This window comes from Schistocerca nitens, chromosome 8 (genome assembly GCF_023898315.1).
Source record: "Schistocerca nitens isolate TAMUIC-IGC-003100 chromosome 8, iqSchNite1.1, whole genome shotgun sequence".
Classification (NCBI taxonomy): domain Eukaryota; kingdom Metazoa; phylum Arthropoda; class Insecta; order Orthoptera; family Acrididae; genus Schistocerca; species Schistocerca nitens.
Genome location: NC_064621.1, coordinates 384,653,667 through 384,674,768, shown reverse-complemented (window position 1 = coordinate 384,674,768; position 21,102 = coordinate 384,653,667). Strand labels below are relative to the sequence as shown.

General features: G+C 40.2%; 1 protein-coding gene across 1 annotated transcript in view; it reads right to left on the bottom strand.

The window, feature by feature from the left end:
• The window catches only part of LOC126198416 (probable E3 ubiquitin-protein ligase HERC1), a 747,204-nt gene that overhangs the window by 270,598 nt on the left and 455,504 nt on the right, over positions 1-21,102 (bottom strand). Inside the window, exons 41-42 of the mRNA XM_049934719.1 lie at positions 11,482-11,611; positions 9,160-9,284 (exon numbers count right to left, since the gene is read on the bottom strand). Of these exons, the coding sequence (XP_049790676.1) occupies positions 9,160-9,284; positions 11,482-11,611 (255 nt within the window). The remainder of the gene's footprint in view (positions 1-9,159; positions 9,285-11,481; positions 11,612-21,102) is intronic.

The following is a 21,102-nucleotide window of genomic DNA, read 5'->3' as shown; positions in this document are numbered from 1 at the left end:
TTCACAGAAAACCACTCAATAACTCTTCCAAAGACATTATTTGAATAATTTTCTATTGGAGTTTCTTTTACTGGATTAATAATGAGGCTTGTATCATCAGCACACAGTGTCAGTTTAGCTTCTCCCTTCAGAAAAGAAGAATACAAGGGGAACCATGATCGAACCCTGTGGAACACCTAATATAATTTCCCTGCTCTATAGCTACTAGGTCACACCCTTGTAAATCACCCAGTGCAAAAACAGTTGTATGTACCAAATTACTAGCTGCTGTATCAATATTTTAAGAAACATGTTTCATCCAAATGGAGTAGGACTATTGCCATGCCAAAATATGATGCTGTTTAAGAACAGCAAACCACAACTCTTGTGTAGCATTTTATGGGGGTATGACAACATATCAATTACTCAAAAGAAATGAAAATTCCAGAACTGGAAAATCTGATAAAAATCATGAAAGATCACCAATCACCAGATAAAGATGTGGGGCACATGACCAAACACAGAAGTTCAGAAAATCAAACAATCTCTAACACAGTCATCCTTTATTTAATATAAGTACTCTCTCTCTCTCTCTCTCTCTCTCTCTCTCTCTCTCTCTCTCTCTCTCTCTCACACACACACACACACACACACTTGTAACTGCATAAACATTTGTCATTTATGTGTTACCAATTTACACAACACAGTCTCTCTCCACACACACACACACACACACACACACACACACACACACACTTGTAACTGCATAAACAGTTGTCGTTTATGTGTCACCAATTACTCACACAACATAGATTTGTGAAAATGCAGGAAACAAGGTAGGAAAAGACAGCCTGCAACTTACCATAAAGAAAACACATCAAGTTACAGACAGTCACAATTAAAAGACACTTACATAAAGCTTTCGACCACAGATTTCATCAGTAAGAAGAGAGATTCACACACACACACACACACACACAAACAAAAAAAAAAAAAAAACAACTCCAGCATCTTGGGCTGGAATGCCTTTGTGTGTGTGTGTGTGTGTGTGTGTGTGTGTGTGAGAGAGAGAGAGAGAGAGAGAGAGAGAGAGACAGAGGTGTACTTACACTAATGCCAGCCCGAGATGCTGGAAGTTGACAGTCGTGTGTGTGTGTGTGTGTGTGTGAGAGAGAGAGAGAGAGAGAGAGAGAGAGAGAGAGATCCTGCATTTTCAAACAATGGAAACTGCAGAGGTTCCATTGTTTGAAAATGCAGACAGTTGTTTATGCGTCGACAGTTACTGATTGCAGCAGAATGGACAACTTAACTAATTTTTGTCAATAGGGTGTGTCATAGAGTGATGTTCTTCGGGCAAGTGAGAGACTGTTTACTCTTAGGACAGTGTATCTTTGACATGTTGTATTGTATGTTCTGTGACTATGTACTAAAGTGTTGTTAGACTGCTTATCGCTGCTGTACTGTGATTCATGATGTAAGAATTTGGCTCCGAAACCCGGAATCGAACCAGGTACCTTTAGATGGATAATTCACGCCAAGCGTACAGGAATATCCAAAGGGTACATTTTGCAACTGATGGAGTTTCTGAACGAGGAAGTCGACAGGGCGCTTACCATGCAGAAGATACATGGTGAATTTTCCTGCACTTCTAGTAACCTTCCCACAGCGTCCACACATCACGTACACACGAAATCTAAAAGATCGACCCCGAAGGATACCAGCGTAAAGGAACCATTCTGCGTCTTTTGCGAATCTTGTGGTCATTGGGCGCAAGACTGTAAGAAGATCGTACGTGTTAATGATCGAATAGATAAATTGAAACTAGCAAAGAGATGCTTTCTTTGTCTTCAACGTGGGCACAAAGTCTCAAATTGCAAAAAGAAAGAAAAGGCTCGGTGTGTTAACTGTAAAAGACTGCGTCATAAGTCCATTTGTGAGGAACGGAAGGATATTAGGAGTCCTGCGGGTCAGACATAAGTTACTTCCGTGGTAAAGGTATCTGTCATTCCCCATGGATACACGTACCTTCAGACAGCTCAAGTATGTGTCTCAGGACCTACAGGATTGAGCAGGACAACGTGATGTCTACTGCACGCAGGTAGTCAGTCCAGCTTCATAGCAAAATCGCTGATTGATGATCTGAAACTGCAAATGGTAGACCGACAAGAACTAACCGTTTGTTCCTTTGAATCAAACCCTACACGCCCACGCCACCATAGGCTTGTTCAGTTTAATATGAAGGGGCTTTGGCAGAATTCTTCAGTGCCACTAACTGCCTTCGAAAGTACTCACATTATTTCTCACCAGCCTTCGGTTCCACAACATATAACGATTTTACCAGATGCTCGTAAGATTACGATAGCAGATCCGAAAACGGATTCAACAGAAGATCTTCCCGTGGAGATTCTTGTAGGAGGCAATTTTTATTGGAAGATAGTGAAGCACAATTCACCCATACGCATCTCTGAAACCTTAGTGTTAGTTCCTTCTCTGTTTGCCTGGATACTTAGTGGTAACAAGTCACAAGCCTGTGTGCATGCAACCGTGGTAAATTTTGCTCAGACTGACCGATCTCCTCTGCACTCGGACAATGATTTCAGACGCTTTTGAGACTTGGAAACTATAGGGATTACTGCCGATCAGGATATATCTGTGAAAAACAAGGATACGAGACTTCTTGCAGAGTTTAGTGAATCTTTCTCTATAAAAGATCATCGAGCAGTGGTTACACTTCCCAAAAGGCAACATACAGTGCTTTCGAGTAACAGACCGATCGCGCAAAAACAATTCAAGCACCTTAGGGAAAGATTTCAACGTCAAGAGACCTTTAAGCAAATGTATTTCGATCTTATGCTAGACTACATTACGAAGGAGCAAGTAGAGGTCACTCCCACCCCACTCTCAGGAAAGGGGCTATTTTATCTCTCTCATCATGCAGCGAGGAAGGAGAAATACGGAACCACTAAGTGGAGAATAGTCTTTGATGCTTCATCTCATGAAAGCAATGCTCCAATGCTCCTTCTCTGAGTGAGGTATTAGAAGTAGGACCGAACCTATTACCAGAGATTCTGGAAATTTTACTGGGTTTCAGACTATATTCTACGGCTATCATCGCGGACACCACACAAGCTTTCCTTCAATTAATCTTGAACGAAAAGGACCAATACTTGACCAGATTCTTCTGGTTCAAAATTAGCCAGGATCAAACAGAAAAATCTTCAAATGACGGACGAACTAACAGAATACCGTTTTAACAGACTCCCGTTCGGCCTGACCTGCAGCCCATTTTTACTTTCTGCAACACTAAGAGAACTTGCCGACAAGTGTATGACAGCATTTCCCACCGTAGCGCCACTTATAAACAAGGCTGCATACATGGACGACTTTGTGATCTCAGTAGAAGGTGATAATTTGGTTATAACTATATACTATGAACTTGTAACCCTTATGAAATTGATCAGTCTCCCCTTATCAAAATGGGCTACCAACTGTGAACAACTCGAAACAATCTGGAAGGCAGAAGGGCGAGAACCCCACACCCAGACTCAAGTTTTAGGTGTAGACTGGAACACCGCAGGTGACTACTTCGGTATCGATCCTAGCAAAATCATCAGAAGGTCGTCAGAAGAGCCAGCTACCAAATGACTCCTTTTACAATGTATGGCTAAATTCTATGACCCACTCGGACTGTTTTCCCCTGTTTCTCTTGTTGGGAAATTGCTATTCCAGGACACATGGTGCCGAGGAATTGACTGGGATCAACTTATGCACTGGGACTTAGGGGCACGATGGCGCACTTGGATATCTAGCTTACCTTCATTGTCAATATAATAGAGGGAAACATTCCATGTGGGAAAAATATATCTAAAAACAAGATGATGTGACTTACCGAACGAAAGCGCTGGCAGGTCGATAGACACACAAACACACACACAAAATTCAAGCTTTCGCAACAAACTGTTGCCTCATCAGGAAAGAGGGAAGGAGAGGGAAAGACGAAAGGATGTGGGTTTTAAGGGAGAGGGTAAGGAGTCATTCCAATCCCGGGAGCCGAAAGACTTACCTTAGGGGGAAAAAAGGACAGGTATACACTCGCACACACACACATATCCATCCACACATATACAGACACAAGCAGACATATTTTTTGAAATATGTCTGCTTGTGTCTGTATATGTGTGGATGGATATGTGTGTGTGTGCGAGTGTATACCTGTCCTTTTTTCCCCCTATGGTAAGTCTTTCCGCTCCCGGGATTGGAATGACTCCTTACCCTCCCCCTTAAAACCCACATCCTTTCGTCTTTCCCTCTCCTTCCCTCTTTCCTGATGAGGCAACAGTTTGTTGCGAAAGCTTGAATTTTGTGTGTGTGTTTGTGTGTCTATCGACCTGCCAGCGCTTTTGTTTTTAGTTACCTTCATTGTCACATATACGTGTTCCTAGATGGATAGCTACAGCTCATGGAAGAGACTCTCAGCTGCACGTATTCTGTGACGCCTCGGAAAAGGCATATGGAGCAGCTTTGTACATTCGTACTGTCTTAGATGATGACGTCGTAACCCATTTAGTCTGTAGCAAGAACAGACTTGCTCCTATTAAGAAGGTGATATTGCCCTGACTCAAACTTTTAGTGGCAGTAGTTGGGATCAGACTATTGTGTTACTTTTGCCGTGCAACAGACTTTAAAATTGCGCATGCGATATTGTGGATGGATTCTACAGTAACACTAAGTTGGATTCGCTGTGATCCTAACAGATGGAAGACCTACATTTGTAATCGTGTAACTGAGATACAAACACACACGACTCCCACACAATGGAAACACTGCTCAGGATCAGACAATCCTGCTGGCAACCTCTCACGTGGACTCCTCAGCTACCAAATGATTTCTCTGGATATTTGGTGGCATGGGCCGCCTTGGCTTGCACGCCCTCCTGAATGCTGGCCAAATGATACTCCAACGATGGTACGACTTCCTCCCGATGAAAAGAGGAAGAAAACCCAGAGCCAAGTGTTGTCGATATCTACGCCAACCAGCCTTCTGGACTTATTTAAATTCAGCTCATACTGGAAGCTCATTCGTATGACAGCATAGACTCTCCGCTTCCTACACAAAATTCATCAGAAGAATAAATCTTCAGGAGAACTTATAGCCACCGAATTATCAGGTGCCGAAATGTATTGGATTCGAGTGGGCCAGAGAGATTCCTCCCCCCAGCGAATTACCCATGCACTTCAGAATAACTTACCACTGCCAAAAGAGTCAAAATCGCACAATGCAGTCCTTTCTTAGAAGATGGACTGATACGTCTAGGAGGTCGACTGCAGTGCACTAGCCTAAATAGGGAACAAAAACATCCTGTACTCCGTGACGGTTCCCACCACTTCACACAATTGGCTATTCGAGAGACACACATCTGCCTCCATCACTTTGGTGTTCGTTCTGTACTATCCGAACTGCGAACTGAATTTTGGATCCTTAGAGCTTGTCAGGCCATCAAAAGAATGATACGTTCATGCCTCGCATGCAAGATCTTGAAGAACCCACGAGGGCAATAGATTGAAGCACCGCTGCCACCTGAACGAGTTTCGCCTGCCAAACCATTTGCTGTAACCGGAATAGACTTTGCTGGCCCACTATTCATCAACGTGGGGAAGGAAACGCACAAGTCATATATCGCTCTTTTCACATGTGCTACCACACAAGCTGTACACCTCGAACTCTGTACAGACTTGTCAATGGATAAGTTTCTCATGGCACTTCAGCAATTTGCCGGGGACTACCCCACACGATATATACAGATAATGCGAAAACATTCCACGCCACGAATATGGAACTAGCCCAACTTTGGAAGGCATTAACTACCACAAAAACTTATCAGTTCCCCGCCCACCACGGTATTACTTGGAAATTCATTGTCTCCCGGGCAGCTTGGTGGGGAGGATGGTGGGAAAGAATGGTGGTCACTATAAAGCATTGCCTACGGAAGGTATTGGAACTCGCAAAGCTCACTGAAGAACAACTGAACACCACCTTGATCAGTATTGAAGCCGCGGCGAGCTCCAGGCCCATCACACCAGGAGATGATTGTGATGCACCCACCCCTTCCCATTTTTTGACGAGAGAAAAACTTACGACTATTCCGACGGGACCAGAGACTTCAGCGAACACAAATTTAACAAAGGAATCCCGACTGAGACAGCAACTCTGTGACAGTTTCTGGAACCGTTGGATTAAAGAATACCTACTGGAGCTCCGGAACTACCATGAAGTTAAACGCCCATTGGGATGAGTCATCCCCTTTCGCCCTGGCGACATCGTGCTGATCCAAGAGGACCTTCGTCCGTGACATATGTGGAAGAAGGCCAGGATAGAAAAGGTACTACCAGGAAGAGATGGCAGGGTAAGGACGATAATACTCCGGACACCAGAAGGTCACATCATTAGTCGTCCTGTGCAGCTGGCCGTACCTTTGGAGGTCAACCAGGGTGGGGAAGATGTCACAGAGTGATGTTCTTCAGGCAAGTGAGAGACTGTTTACTCTTAGGACAGTGTATCTTTGACATGTTGTATTGTATGCTCTGTGACTATGTAATAAAGTGTTGTTAGACTGCTAATCGCTGCTCTACTGTGATTCATGACGTAAGAGGGTGTACACATGAATGGTTAATTGTATTCTCTATCTAGCGATTTGATCTTTGAATCGTTGTCACAATCTCTGTTTTCTAGTGCTAAGTGTTGGTGCTTTATAACACACATCTAGACTGCGATCCTCTCAATCTCTTGAAGCCAAGTAAGAAGCAAATCTAAAACAGCAATACCAAATCTATGGTTTGTAACAGGCTGGGAGTCACATAATTATTGTTAACCACAAATCACCCAATTTAAGTTACTGCTTAGCTCCTGTCCTCCTGATACTCCCCTTCTCCCTCTCTCCTGCAGCTTTCCAATTGTTTGACTAAAAAAAATGAGTCAGCATTGCTCCACAATGAGTGAGTGAGATACTGAGCTCAGATAGAGGAAAAGATGTTAGTGTTGCCTGCTACAGAGGTTTGGGGTAAGGTTACTGAGGGGAAAAAACGATTTTACAATCCAAAAAAAGTTGTGGAATGACAAGAGGTGTTTTATTATCATTGAGGTACTTGTGTTATGTTGTTTTTAAAACTCCTACTCTGAGCTATCTAAGCAATCCTTTACTGCATAGAACATATTGCCTAACACACACTTCTTAACTGCCTTTTAAATAAGTTTAAGTAATCTCTTTAATCTCCTTAGCCAGTTTATTGTACAATTTTATTCCCTAGTAGGAAATTCTGTTTGAGTTTTTGTTTATTCTTTCTTGGTACATATAAGCTCAGTCTTGATTTTGTTCCATGGTCACTGCTCTGTATGTGTAATAATTATTATGTTTTTTATGTGCACAGGTGACTAGTAAATACACTCACATGGTGTACTTATGTTGGCATGTTCATTCTTAGACATTTTGTGTTTTTTAAGCAATCTATAGAGGTAGCATCCACATGTAGTTTTACGGTGTTATTTTTTTCTCTTCAACCTGAAATTCATGGCATATGTTTTCTTTATGTTCAATGTAACTTGACTGCATACTGACTAATTCCAAACTTCCTTGAGGAGTTTAGCTGCTTCACCTGCAAGGAGTTTTTTCTCTGTTTTCATTTTACTTCCCCTATCGTGAGCATAATGTTTCTGTCATCAGCAAAGAGAATTTTTTCTTTCATATGTAACACTATTGGGAAAGTTATCAATACATATAAGAAACAACATTGGACCTGATATGTCACCTTAAGGATCTATTCCATCAATGTATCTTGGTTCTTATTAACATTTCTGTGGTGTCACCGCCAGACACCACACTTGCTAGGTGGTAGCCTTTAAATCGGCCATGGTCCGCTAATATACGTCGGACCCGCGTGTCGCCACTGTCAGTGATAGCAGACCGAGCGCCACCACACGGCAGGTCTAGAGAGACGTCCTGGCACTCGCCCCAGTTGTACAGCCGACTTTGCCAGAAATGGATCACTGACAACTACGCTCTCATTTGCCGAGACGATAGTTAGCATAGCCTTCAGCTACGTCATTTGCTACGACCTAGCAAGGCACCATAGCATTTGATACTGAGATTAACATGTACCGTCAAGAGCGATGTACACCAATTGTGGATTAAAGTTAAGTATTATATCAACTACGTACTTTATTTGCTACTATTAATTCCCTTAACTGTTCCAGACCTCGCGCCAGCCTGCTTGAGCTTAAGCGCGTGCCTTTCGGCCTCCTCTAGCAAAATGGTGTTGGCTTTTCTGGCAACACTTCAATTTCACTAAAAGCTTAGCCGTATCATAGGTTTATATTATTGTGATTCTTTTCAACTTATGATCAAAACTAGCTGTTGGCTACACCTCTTGTTAGTAATGTTTCTAGAATGTTACTTGTCTTTTCTTTTTTGTAGATTTTGAGTAAAAATTCTCCTCTAATAATGTAAAGAGTTTACATTGAAAGTTTGGTAGTTGAGAACTAGGAGTAGTTGGTCTGGGTCCAGGCCCCTAAGGACAGGCAACTTGATAGTAACACACAATTGGCTAATTACTGAGGCCAAGTAGACCCAGATAGTAGAATTAACAAATAGTCATAATAAATCAAAAATCTCTGCTATGAAACTATTGTTTCCATCATGTAATATTTAAAAACTGCTTTAAATTTTCTAGCTAGCAGGTTTATATGCAATAATGAAAAATAAAAATAAAAGCTTATTCTGACAAAACTAATGCTATAGACTCTGTGACTAGTAATAAAAATAAGTAAAATGCAAACTCACATAATATAGTAAACTGAAAGAAGATCTGAATTTTTAGGTATCATTAAATGTTGTTTTTCTTTTTTGAACTGTAATATTCACATATATGAAATCTAGTACATCCATATCTCACATATTATGTTTCATGCTGCTAAGATCAAAGAAGCACAATATTCCTTTTCATATAGATTTGTCAATCCTATTCTACACAATGCACTTCTTTACATAACCACAGAGATTTGGGCTAAACAGCAGGAAAGCTAAGAGCCAAATAAATACAAAAAATCCACAAAGACTGAGCATCAAGATGGATCCTGTAAATGTAATGACGCTTTGGAAAATGATCCAAAAGAATGATACACACTCACCACACCAGTTGTGACGCTGTGTCCTTCAGCATTCTGTGTCCCATCACTGCTGTCAGTGTCTTGTGATGAGCCACTAAATAAAGGTTGAGCTTCACCACGGACATGTTGACGTTCTCTGTCTTGGGCTAGAATTCAAACAAAATTTTCTGAATATCATTGACAAAAGGTGTTTTATACTCTAAGGAGAAAAATGAAGCTTCAGCTGCTAACTGGAAACAGAATGCAGCACACAAAATTAATAGTTAGTGTGACATAAATTAAATAACAAATAATTAAATTTTATAAATTCAAAAGATGGCAGAAATTATTCGTTTCAGTAATGCTCCTCAAATGTTCTTCCATGGCTGCTGTTAGGCGAAAATGTAATTTGTACACTAACCCCTTTAAATGGATGGTTTAGAAACGCAACAGATAACTGAAAATGAACACGCTGATCAGAAGTATATTTTGTGATTTTCCGGTGAGGAAACAGCAACATCCATGACCGACAGTGCTGAAGACAATTATATTCAACACACATTAATCTGTCTGATTTACAAGTTATCAAGATTTTTTTGTACTACTAATATGTTTTCCATCCTATTCTTTCTTTTCCATGTGAAACATGGAACCACATTATAAGTATGGAAATCATACACATTGTGTCTTCATACTGATTATTGGCTCTCACAAAATACATACATACATCCCTGACATTTTGATTCAAGATTAACTGAAACTGCAGAAAACGAATGTTTATTCACAGTGTTGCTACACTAGTACAAGTCCGAATCATCAACGGTTTCATAAGAAAACCAAAACTGAGATACACTAAATAATATCTAAATATTAAAACATATTGTAGTAATAACCTTGTTTGATCACAACAAGTGGGTTCCTCTCATCTTGGAGTCCAAGAGACCTGCTCCTCCTTTTCAACCTTCCCTAATCTGCCCCTCTCTCCTCCTCATGTAACAAAATGTCAGTCCGAAAGTTAGGAGAGTGTGTGTGTGTCTACTGGCAGTACTAACAAGTCCCTTGAACATATGTACTGGCTGGCAATTCTCTCTCACGATTTTATAATTAGACATTCTACCTTTCATAGTGAGTATAGTGTATTACAAAAACATGAACTCAAATAACCAGTCCCACCTGGTCATCAACAAATCAAGCCACACCTTGACCTAACGAGTAAACATAAAATAGGAAATCTTATTCCAATTCATATTATTAGACAGGTTCATAAATAGGATTTTTGGCCATTATAGTCAAGTATGCAACATCTCAGTTTTAAAAGTATTGCAATTGATGTCATAAAGTAATGTTCATTCTATTCATGGCTGTGATAGTCATCACTACAAGAAAAGTAATCACTTGAATTGGGATTCTACGGAAATTTGAATTTGTATGCTAATTTCTGTTGTATCACCTCATGTGATAGTAGTTCATGACACTAGTGCTCTGTAAAAACCATGGCATAGTAGGGAAAAAGAGAGAAATTGTGGTGGCTACATAAGCCACTAACTTAGTGGCTGCAATTTTTTTGTGTGTGCTTTGTTTCTATGTGTTAATCTTTAATGTTACACAAAGGAATGTCTAATGCTTAGTAGCAAAAGTGCACGAAATAGTGGTACGGATATTACAATCCACTCTGCACATTAACAGGAAACGTGAGAATATTCATTTGTGACTCATACACCTGTTGCTGCTGCAGCCAAATTACACGCTTGGGTAACATGAAATAGTGATAACTATCAATTACCGAAGTTAACAAAATGAACTGACAACCACAATGTTATTCTGATCCAGATAATACAGACTATGATTTATCAATAAATACAAAAGAGGACCAGGACAGCTATAAAAATATCCTTTGGTGAACTTAAAAGGAGTAGTACCACTGAATTCCTATTACCATAGGGAGAAATGAGATGGGAGAGAGAGGGGTGGAGGGGGAATAAGGGAGAGGGAGAGAGAGGGGAGGAGTGAGGGGGAGAGAGAGAGGGAGAAGGGAGGGGGTTGGGGAGAGGTGGAGGGGAAGGGAGATGTGGAGGGGAAGGGAGAGGTAGAGGGGGAGGGGGATGGAGAGGGGGAGGGGGATGGAGAGGGGGAGAGGTAGAGGAGGAGGGAGAGGGGGAGGGAGAGGGGGAGAGGGGAGGGAGAGGGGGAGAGGAAGAGGGGGGAGAGAGGGGGGCAGGAGGGGGGAGGTGGCAAAGGAAAATAGAGATGGGGGTAGGAGGGGGGAGGTGGCAAAGGAAAATAGAGAGGGGAACAGGAGGGGAGGGTAAGGTGGCAAAGGAAAATAGAGAGGGGGGCCAGGAGAGCAGGGAAAATTAATCTTACCTGTTCTTTCAGTCAGATAATTGCGTATATCTGATGTGCGTTTCCTATATGAAGGCATATGCCTGCTTAAAAATAGTTCTATATCATTGGATGCATTTTGTGTGAGTGTATTTAGATCTTGTGGAACACCCTGCAAAACAGAGAAAACAAAAGTATTTTGCCAAAATGATCATTTATTCTTACTTCAAAAGAGGACAATGTTAGTAACATCAATAAAGCTTAAACAAAAAGATTCTACAGTTATTACAGATCATTATTCTAGATGAATGTTCACATGTAAAGAAATATTATTACACTTATACATGGCATCTTTTAATGAATGATACTATATTTTGATTATTATGTACATTACAGAATGAAAAAACCATTTATTTACCTTTTATGATTGTAAGTATTGTCACAGACCTTCAATAAGCTAATGCAAGGGTTGAGAATTTTTTTAATATTCCAACAATACTGCATTTATTATTCTGTGACATGCACATGCAAGAACACACACATATCTGTAGATTATTCTCAGTTCAATCCTTGATGACATTGGTTTATGATCTCAGACATGTTTCTGTGTCTAACATTTTCTCTCTTACTGCAGGAGACATTCATAGAAATTTTAAAGATATGCTGGCTGATTGCCAGAAAGGGTTGTGGTGCGTAAAGGAAGTAAGTCCAGTGCCCACATACACTGCAGCAGTGTGAGGAGCCATGTGATATTGAAAATGACCTCTTTTTATATGAATATAGACTGTAATAAATGTTATTTACTATTACCTGTGAGAAAATGTCTCAATGATTTTCTTTTATGTTTCAAATATCTGTTATTATGTTGTTATAGGGGTTTATTTTTTTCTTGAAATAGATAAATTTTGATGTTGCGATAAATTTGTTTAGTACTTTGCTACCTTATGACAAAAGGGCCCCTACCCTGATCAAGCATAAGACAACATAAAAGTAGAGACAGAGATGCAAAAGTGTGGACTTCACTAAATTGTGGGACAATGTTAAGTAAGAAGACAACCTTACAAAAAGTGATTTAACCGTGCAGAAGTAACTGTCCTTAGATGTTAAGTTTAGTGTCACCTTAATTCTGCATGGCATTATACTGTCATTTGCAGCTTGCCATTTAGGAGCATTTAATTTACTGACACAGGTTAATTGTTTCAGGACAACAGTTTCCAAAGTACTCATATGATTATCTTATGAGGCACATCCAAAAAGTAATTTTCCTTTAAAGTAGACATTTTTAGATGAGAAAATTGCACATGTGCAAAATATCCATGATGTAACAATCAAATGCTGGTCAGAAAGGTCCTGCTTGGTGCCCGTACTGCAGCAACAGTGACTCAAAATAGTGTCTCTTATTCATTCTTCTGCCATCTGTGAGGTTCAGCCAGTGATAAGGTTCGTTAATGCACAAAACATAGCCCCCATTGAAATTCATTGTCAGCTCTGTCACATCCATGGGCAGAACATCATGGTGCATAAACAGGTGGTGCATCACTGGTGTAGGCTTTTTTCAGAAGGTCATCAAAAGTTCCATGATGTAGCATGTAGTGGGCAACTGTCCCTCATCAATGATCACCTGCCTTGAGCTGTTGTGGCAGTAAACCCTGGAGAACAGTAGCTTCACAATTATGGAGCTCAGCAGCCATTTTCCACAGATATCGTGATCCTTATTGCATGAAACTGACACTAAGCATCCGCTGTTCAAGAAATTGTGTGCCAGGTGGGTGCTGAAAAACCTGACAACCGAGTACAAAACGAAATGCTTTGGAGCAGTATTGACATTTCTGCAGTGGTATCATGATCTTTTCTTGCACCTCAAGCAACTCCTGCCCTCCAGCCAGCATCTTCACAATAATGAAGAGCTGAAGATAACTGTCACATGCTGGTTCCATTCACAGGCGGCATATTTCTATGATGCAGGAATATAACAGTTGTTCCCATGATATGACAACTGTCACAATTCTTTTGGTGACTACGTCGAAAAATATCTAAAACTTTGCTGTACCTGTTGCCAATAAAATTTTGCATGCAATTATGTTGTCTTTGTTTAGAAAAATTAGGAAACTTAATTTCTGGATGCACCTCATACATTATTCGTCTATCTAATGGATACTACATACATTTTGCCGTTTCGCATTTTTCAAACATTGTTTAAGTACCTCAGTTCCTTTGTCTTTCTCATTATCCACTTATTATTTTGGTTGTGTACGCTGGTATTTAACTTCAGCAGTTGCATATTATGATCTAAGAGACTATTAACTATAGGATTAGCATTGGAAGATTGCAGCCTCAATGTGTGAGTGTAAAAATGTTATCAACTACAGCAATCCTGCTGGTTCCTGCAACTCTCACTGCAAATTGTACAAGGGTAGTTTGACTATAGGAAATGGCAGGAGTCTGCAGAATATTATGTTCTAAAAACATAAACAAAAATATCTACTTCATATAACCTCATTCCTTTTTTTAATTTAGTAATTCTGTTAAATCACTCATTCATTCCAGAACAAGTTTAACTCTATAGATCATAACTATTATTACAAACTTTCCATCAATTTCTACTTGTGTGGCACAAAATCAGATTGCTGATTATTGCTAAATCTAAGAACATCAATGGTTTGTATATGCATCCTTTCATAATGTATCTGACTTTTTTCTTTCTCCACACCTGCCTGCAGTAATTGGATACTAAGCAACATCTACCCAAATTCAGCATTCGTATCCCAGTGGGTGAATGATATTTAAAAACTTGTTTACTTTTGGACCATCTAATTACAACTGAATGAAATACATTTTTTGTGCCATATGTGTTTCATCTTTATTCATTGCAAGGCATCTTCAATGGCAAGTTTTGTGGATGTTGTTCTACATGCCCCCCCCCCCCCCCCCCCCACTTTTGGCACTGTTCTTCTTCTTATAATTGCAATTTGAAATTTCTTCAGACTTCACAAAACACACACACACACACACAAAACACAAACGTATTCAATTCCTAGTGCTGTGAAACCCGAAAAACGAAATTTAAAATGGCAGTTATAAAAAGAAGGAAAACAACACCAAAAATGGAACAAAAAGACAGCATGCTGAATAACATCCACAAAATATGCCACTGAAGATTTCTTGCAAAAAATGAAGGCGAAATGTGTATGGCACAAAAATTGTGTTTCATCCACTTGTAATTAGATGTCCAAAAGTAAAAATTATCAACATACCGTAATATTATGCACAACTGAGGATGACAGGACTACAAAAGTTGAAGATGTTCAAAAAGACTTAATATACACACGATTTGTATTGTGCATTTCTTCTAAACAAATCAGTGCTACATTAATTTTATTTTTTACCTCTCGTTATTTTGGTGTAATATAATTACTGCACGTTCTTTTGAACTTGAGCTGAATCCCATCGAAAGCTGCAATTCTAGCAACTGAAGAGGGTTTACTGGCATTCTTGAACTGGCCTTTGAGTACTGCCTTCTGGGAGACTTAAGCTGATGTTTTTACTATTGCCTCACAAAAATCTCACTCAGCTGTATTCTCATCTCAGACCATAAATGTTGCTGGATGACGATACATCCTGACCTTGAATTCCTCATTGCTTCAAACAACAGCTGTAGTAAAGATGGCCACATTCTACACAGTTAAGGGGGCTTGTATGTGAATAACAGCCAAAAAATTAATTTTTTTAATTTTTGTCTTAAAGAATTCTCTGTAGTTTTCTGAATGGGAGAAAGTTTACTTAAAGGAAAGTGGACCACAGAAAGTACCAAAACTAGAGGAATTTAAAAGTGGCTGCATGTACCACGATGTCCCCTTGCCACACAGTTAGCTCTGTTAAAAATAATGTTTTGCTCACTTTGTTTCGTTTTTGACTTTTTAGTCCCTTAGGTTGACTGACCTGCATTACAGTTGCTTATCTTTTGTTTATACAGAGAGTTTAGTCATTGTTTGCTGTTGCTTTGGCAAGAATATTTTTTGTTTACAGCAAAGTAATTGTGTGCACGAGTTTCTTATTGTGTGTGTGAGTTTCTTATTCTACTTGAAAGCAAAGGAAAGAATTGAGAAGTTCAGTGTTAAACAATGTAAATTTTATGGATATCGGTTCACGAAATGGATTAACTCTGCTAATACTGAAATACAAGTGATACAATACTTGAATCAGCTTCAACTACTTCAAATGCTTCGAATCTAAAACTGAAATATTTGGACAACGGGCTTGACAGTATTAATGCTGATAATATAGAGACAGCAACTATTTATTCAGGTTGTGTTACTGTTGAACTCCCTGCTCTATCTGAACTAATAAATAAAGCTTTGCAGTGTAAAGAATGTGGCAATAGTGGTGTAAAGGTGGTTGAGGAGATGTGTGCTAGAAGAGGTTGTGCATCAAAATTAAAGACTGTTTGTAATTTTTGTGATTTAAGTGAATGTTGTTATACTTTTGGTGTAACTAAACAGAGAGTGTATAACACGAATATTAAACTTGCTTATGCTATGTGGTGTACAGGCAAAGCATACAGAAGTGCACAAATTTTCTGTGCTTTTAAGGACTTACCTCCACCTACAAGGGTTGACAGGTACAATACCATTATTCTAAAGACTTTAGAAGTAGTAGCAAATGATTATATGAAAAATGCTGTTAAGGAAAATATAGACAAGAATGACAGCAATACATGTACGTCTGCAGCCGTGGATGCATCCTGGCAATAAAGAGGCTATATTTCACTAAATGGTCTGGTGACAGCTACCTCCTTGGACAATGGTAAAGTCACTGATGTGGAATGTGTTACCAAGCACTGTCTTGACTGTAGTAGTGGAACTGAAAATCAGAAATGTTTGATTAATTTTAGTGGTTGTAGTGGAGGGATGGACTCTGAAGGTGTTGTGAAGATATTTCACATGTCAGTGGAGAAATATGGTGAGATGTATACATCTTACCTAGGAGATGGTGACTCAAAAGGGTATAAAAAAAAAGTCTGTGAATCCAAATCTAGTGCTGACACAAAAATTGAAAAAACTGAATGTGTTGGACATGACCAGAAGTAGCGTAAAAGGAGAGAAGTAAAAAGACTGAATGTGATGGTGGTATGATGGCAGTGTAGTGCTGGAATGGGAACAGGGAAGAAACTGGATGGGTGAGGACAGTGACTAATGAAGTTTGACCAGGAGGGTTGCGGGAACATAGAATGTATTGCAGGGAGAGTTCCCACCTGCACAATTCAGAATAGTTGGTGTTAGTGGGAAGGATCGGTATGGCACAGGTTGTGCAGCAGTCACTGAAATGAAGGATGTGATAATTGGCAGTGTGTTCAGCAACACGGTGGTCCACTACTTTCATGGCCACAATTTGTCGGTGGCCATTCATGCAGACAGACAGCTCGTTGGTTGTCATGACCACATAGAAAGCAGCACACTGGTTGCAGCTTAGCTTGTAGATCACATGACTGGTTTCACAAATAGCCCTGCCTCTCTGTGGATAGGTGATATTTGTAACTGGACTGGAGTAGATAGATGGTGGTAGGAGGATGTATGGGGCAGGTGACTCAACCAAAGACCAATACTGAATCCTGCCTAACTCAGTTCACTCCTCCATCCAACTGTGATCCACCCCCACAGCCCCCTAATCACCTTGTTAACTTTCCAGAATTTCTTAATCTCGAACCTTGCCACACCATTATTCCCCAAATTCCTCAACATGCAAACTAATCTTACACCCACAGGAAGAACTGCAGTCCACCATCTAGAAACTTATAATCTTACCTGCAGACAAAAGCTCCACCACTGTTGTTTTGAACTGCAAGGACTATGTGGCAGAAGGACTCCACCAGCTGTCAGATACTTCCACCCACAAACCTTGCCACTGTGATCCCTTTCCAGTAATCCAGTAGTATCTCCAGTTGCTACTCAAATCCTTAGGCCCACCTCTCTACTCACCCCTACCACTTCCCGCACTCCTACCGTCTATGTGCTTTCTAAAGTCCACAAACCTAACCATCCAGGACACCCCATTTTGGCCGGTTATTGTGCCGCCACTGAGAGAATCTCTGCTCTTGTAGACCAACACCTTCAACCTATTACCCGGAACCTACCCTCCCTATATAAAAGATACCAACTATTTCCTCCACCAACTCCCCACAGTTCCATGTCCCTTAACCACACAGTACCCTGCTTATCACTATTGATGCCTCTTCCCTTTACACTAACATTTCTAATGTCCATGGCCTCACTGCTATTGAAAAGTACCTTTCGCAATGCCTGATGGATTCCACACCAACAAAACAACCTCCTTCCTAGTCGCCATGACTAACTGTATGCTCAACCACAATTACTTCTCCTTTGAAGGCATTACCTACAAATCTGTAGTATGGCTGTGGGTACCTGCATACCACCATCCTATGCCACCCTATTCATGGACCATCCAGAGAAATCCTTCCTAAAAACACAGAATTCTCAACCCCCCACCTGGTTCAGATTCATTGATGACATCTTTGCGACCTGAATCGATGGTGAGGACACTGTAGCCACATTCCTCCAGAACCTCAACAACTTCTACCCCATTTGCTTCACCTGGTCCTACTCATCCCAACAAGCCACTTTCCAAGACACTGACCTCTAAGATGACTACATCAGTACCTCTGTCCATATCAAACCTACTAACCACAAGCAATACCTCCCCAGCAATACCTCCACTTTGACAGCTGCCACCTGTTCCTTACCAAGAAGTCCCTTCCATACAGCCAAGCCCCCCACGGTCGTCACATCTGCAGTGACAAGTGGTCCCTCTTGAAGTATACCGATGATCTCACTAAAGCCTTCACAGACCATGCTGCCAAACACGACATCCATCATTTCAATGACTGCTTCACAGCCTGTGCCATAAGGGTCCTTCCACCAACACCAACTTTTCTGAATTGCGCGGGTGGGAACTCTCCCTGCAGTACATCCTATGTTCCCATAACCCTCCTGGCCTCAACCATTTTTTTTTTAGTTCACTTCTTTTCCACTACTCCCCCCGCCCCCTCCCCTATCTCTCTCCCCTGGCCTCCGTCTAACCTGCAACACTTCGTTGTCTGCTGCCCCCACCATACTATCACTCCTCCTCCCAGTCCCAGCCTCCTCTTACACCCACCCAGTCACCACTCCCATCATGCATTGGTGCTGCTGTTCGCAGTGTGGTTTCAGGTGCCTGAGACTGCAATTGTGTGTGTGAGTTGCAGTTGTGTGTGGTGTTTGTGTGTGTGTGTGTGTGTGTGTGTGTGTCTTCTTCTATTGTTGCCAAAGGCCTTAATGGCCAAAAGTTTTATTTATTTGTGACAGTCTTTTTGTTGTGCCTGTCTGCGACTCAGCATCTCCGCTATATGGTGGACAGCAAATTCCCTTTTCATAATATTGTTACATTCCATCCTGCATTTTCCATTGCTTGATTAGTATTACATTATATTGTTTCTACTCTTCTTGTTTTATTATACACCTTGTCATTATGACAAGGGTAAACTTTCTAAAACCCAGGATTCATTCCATCAGTGAAAAGAATTTACTGACACCTGTTTGCCATGTAAGGCATACGTAATTGGCTTGTTTTTACAAATAACATGTCCCATTGTTAATTTGGCCTGAAGAACCATTCATACAAATTTTAAGAACAGGGTTCAATGTAGAAAGGAAGGAAGGTTAGTGTTTAATGTCTCATCATTAGAGACTGAGCATAAGCTCAGGTTAAGGAAGGAACCCAGCCTTCTCCTTTCAAAGTAACTACTCTGTCATTTCCATTAAGCAATTTAGGGAACTATTAAGCAATTTAGGGAACTCATGGAAAAGCTAAATTAGGGTGGTTGAACATGGATTTAGGCCATTCTCCTCCCAAATGTTAATCCAGTGTGTTAACAACTGCACAGCCTCATTCGGCCCCAAGGTAAATACTAAACTTATTTACTGTAGATATCTCTTCTGTTGCAGTCGATTGTATGCTTTTGATTCCATAGAAATGCTGAGTCTTCTTCAAAACAGTGTATCAGAAATGAATTTCTACATTGTATAAACCTTCAACTACCATTTACATTTCTTCTTGATGTAAACTGCTGTTTCCATTTTTCTACATGCTCTCTGGACCCCTCTTATTTTGGTCTTGTATTTGGTTCTCTCTTAGGTTTTACAACTGATACACATTTTGTAAATAAAAACTTACAAAATATTGAATCTTTAAATGAAAATATGAATGATGGACTGGTCTGTACATAATTTCATGAAATACTGATCCTGATAAAGCCAGCAGAAACACATAAGAATGTATAACAATAATCCTTGCTTTCAGAATCACACAGTCATTCTTCAGGGAAGAAAAGAAGAATGGTCAGTGTAGATTAAACAGTAGGGACAAAGTCTAGGCTGAAATCAATCCATCTTGTATGAGAAGGAAGGCATAGATTAAGTAAAACTCTTCAGTGAGACCAGATGTCAAACACAGTAAATCAGTAAGCATTGTGCCAGCTTTAGTTTACAGATGGCATTTATTCCTAAACTTTGCCTTCCACCCTCTTCTTATAAGTTCAGATGCTCTTAGCTTGGGTTCTGAATAATGTGTCAACCTACCCACACTCCATTCCAATCTCTGCCACAACAATTTTCTCTCTTCTTCACCTGTGGTTCTGAAAGCTAAGAGCAAATTTATGAGGATGGTTTGATAAGTCTGGTAGAAAAGCAAGAAAAAATGTTGGTTTCACAAACAACTCACCTTACTTCTTGACATAGTCTCCTTTGAGGAACATACACTTGGTCCAGTGATACTCCAGCTTTTTTTACCCCATCATAAAAAAAGTTTCTGTAGAAGTCTACAAAATACTTGTTGACTGCAACTATCACTTCCTATAATTTCATAAAAATTTCTTCCCAGCAAGATAAAGTTTCAAGTGAGGGAACAGAAGGAAGTGACCTAGGGCTAAGTCTGGTGAATAGGGTGAATGAGGAACCAATTTAAAGCCCAATCCATGCACTTTCACCACTGCTATTGCTGATTGTGGGATGGTGAATTCTCCTTGTGAAAGAGCACATTTTTGTATGCCAACGTTGGTCTTGTTTCATTCAACATAAGTTTCAAACCATTCAACAGTGAAGAATAATAGGGTCTAGTTGTGGTTCTAACTTCATCCAAGTGATCCCAGAAAAAAAAGTTGTCTCAAACTCTGCAAAATACTGCAACTATTACTTCCTCATTTGATGAAAATTTCTTCCCAGCAAGCCAGAGTTTCAAGTTGGGAACACGGAGAACTCACTCAGGGGCTACGTCTGGTGAATAGGATAGATGAGGAACCAGTTCAAAGCCCAATTCATGCACTTTTTTCCACTGTTATCATTGATGTGTGAGATGGTGCATTAATCTGGTGAAAGAGCATTTTTTTTACAAAAGCCAACCTTGGTTTTTTTCAGCCAGTGTAACTTTTAAAAGATTCCAAACATTAAGCACAATGGGTCCAGTTATGGGTCTGCCTTTTTCCAAGTAATCTATGACAATTATTCCCTGACAATTAAAAAAAACAATAACCATAACTTTAACAGCAAACAAAATGGTTTTTACCATTTTTAGTTTATTTTACTAGCTTCTGTCCATTGTTTTGATAGCCATTTT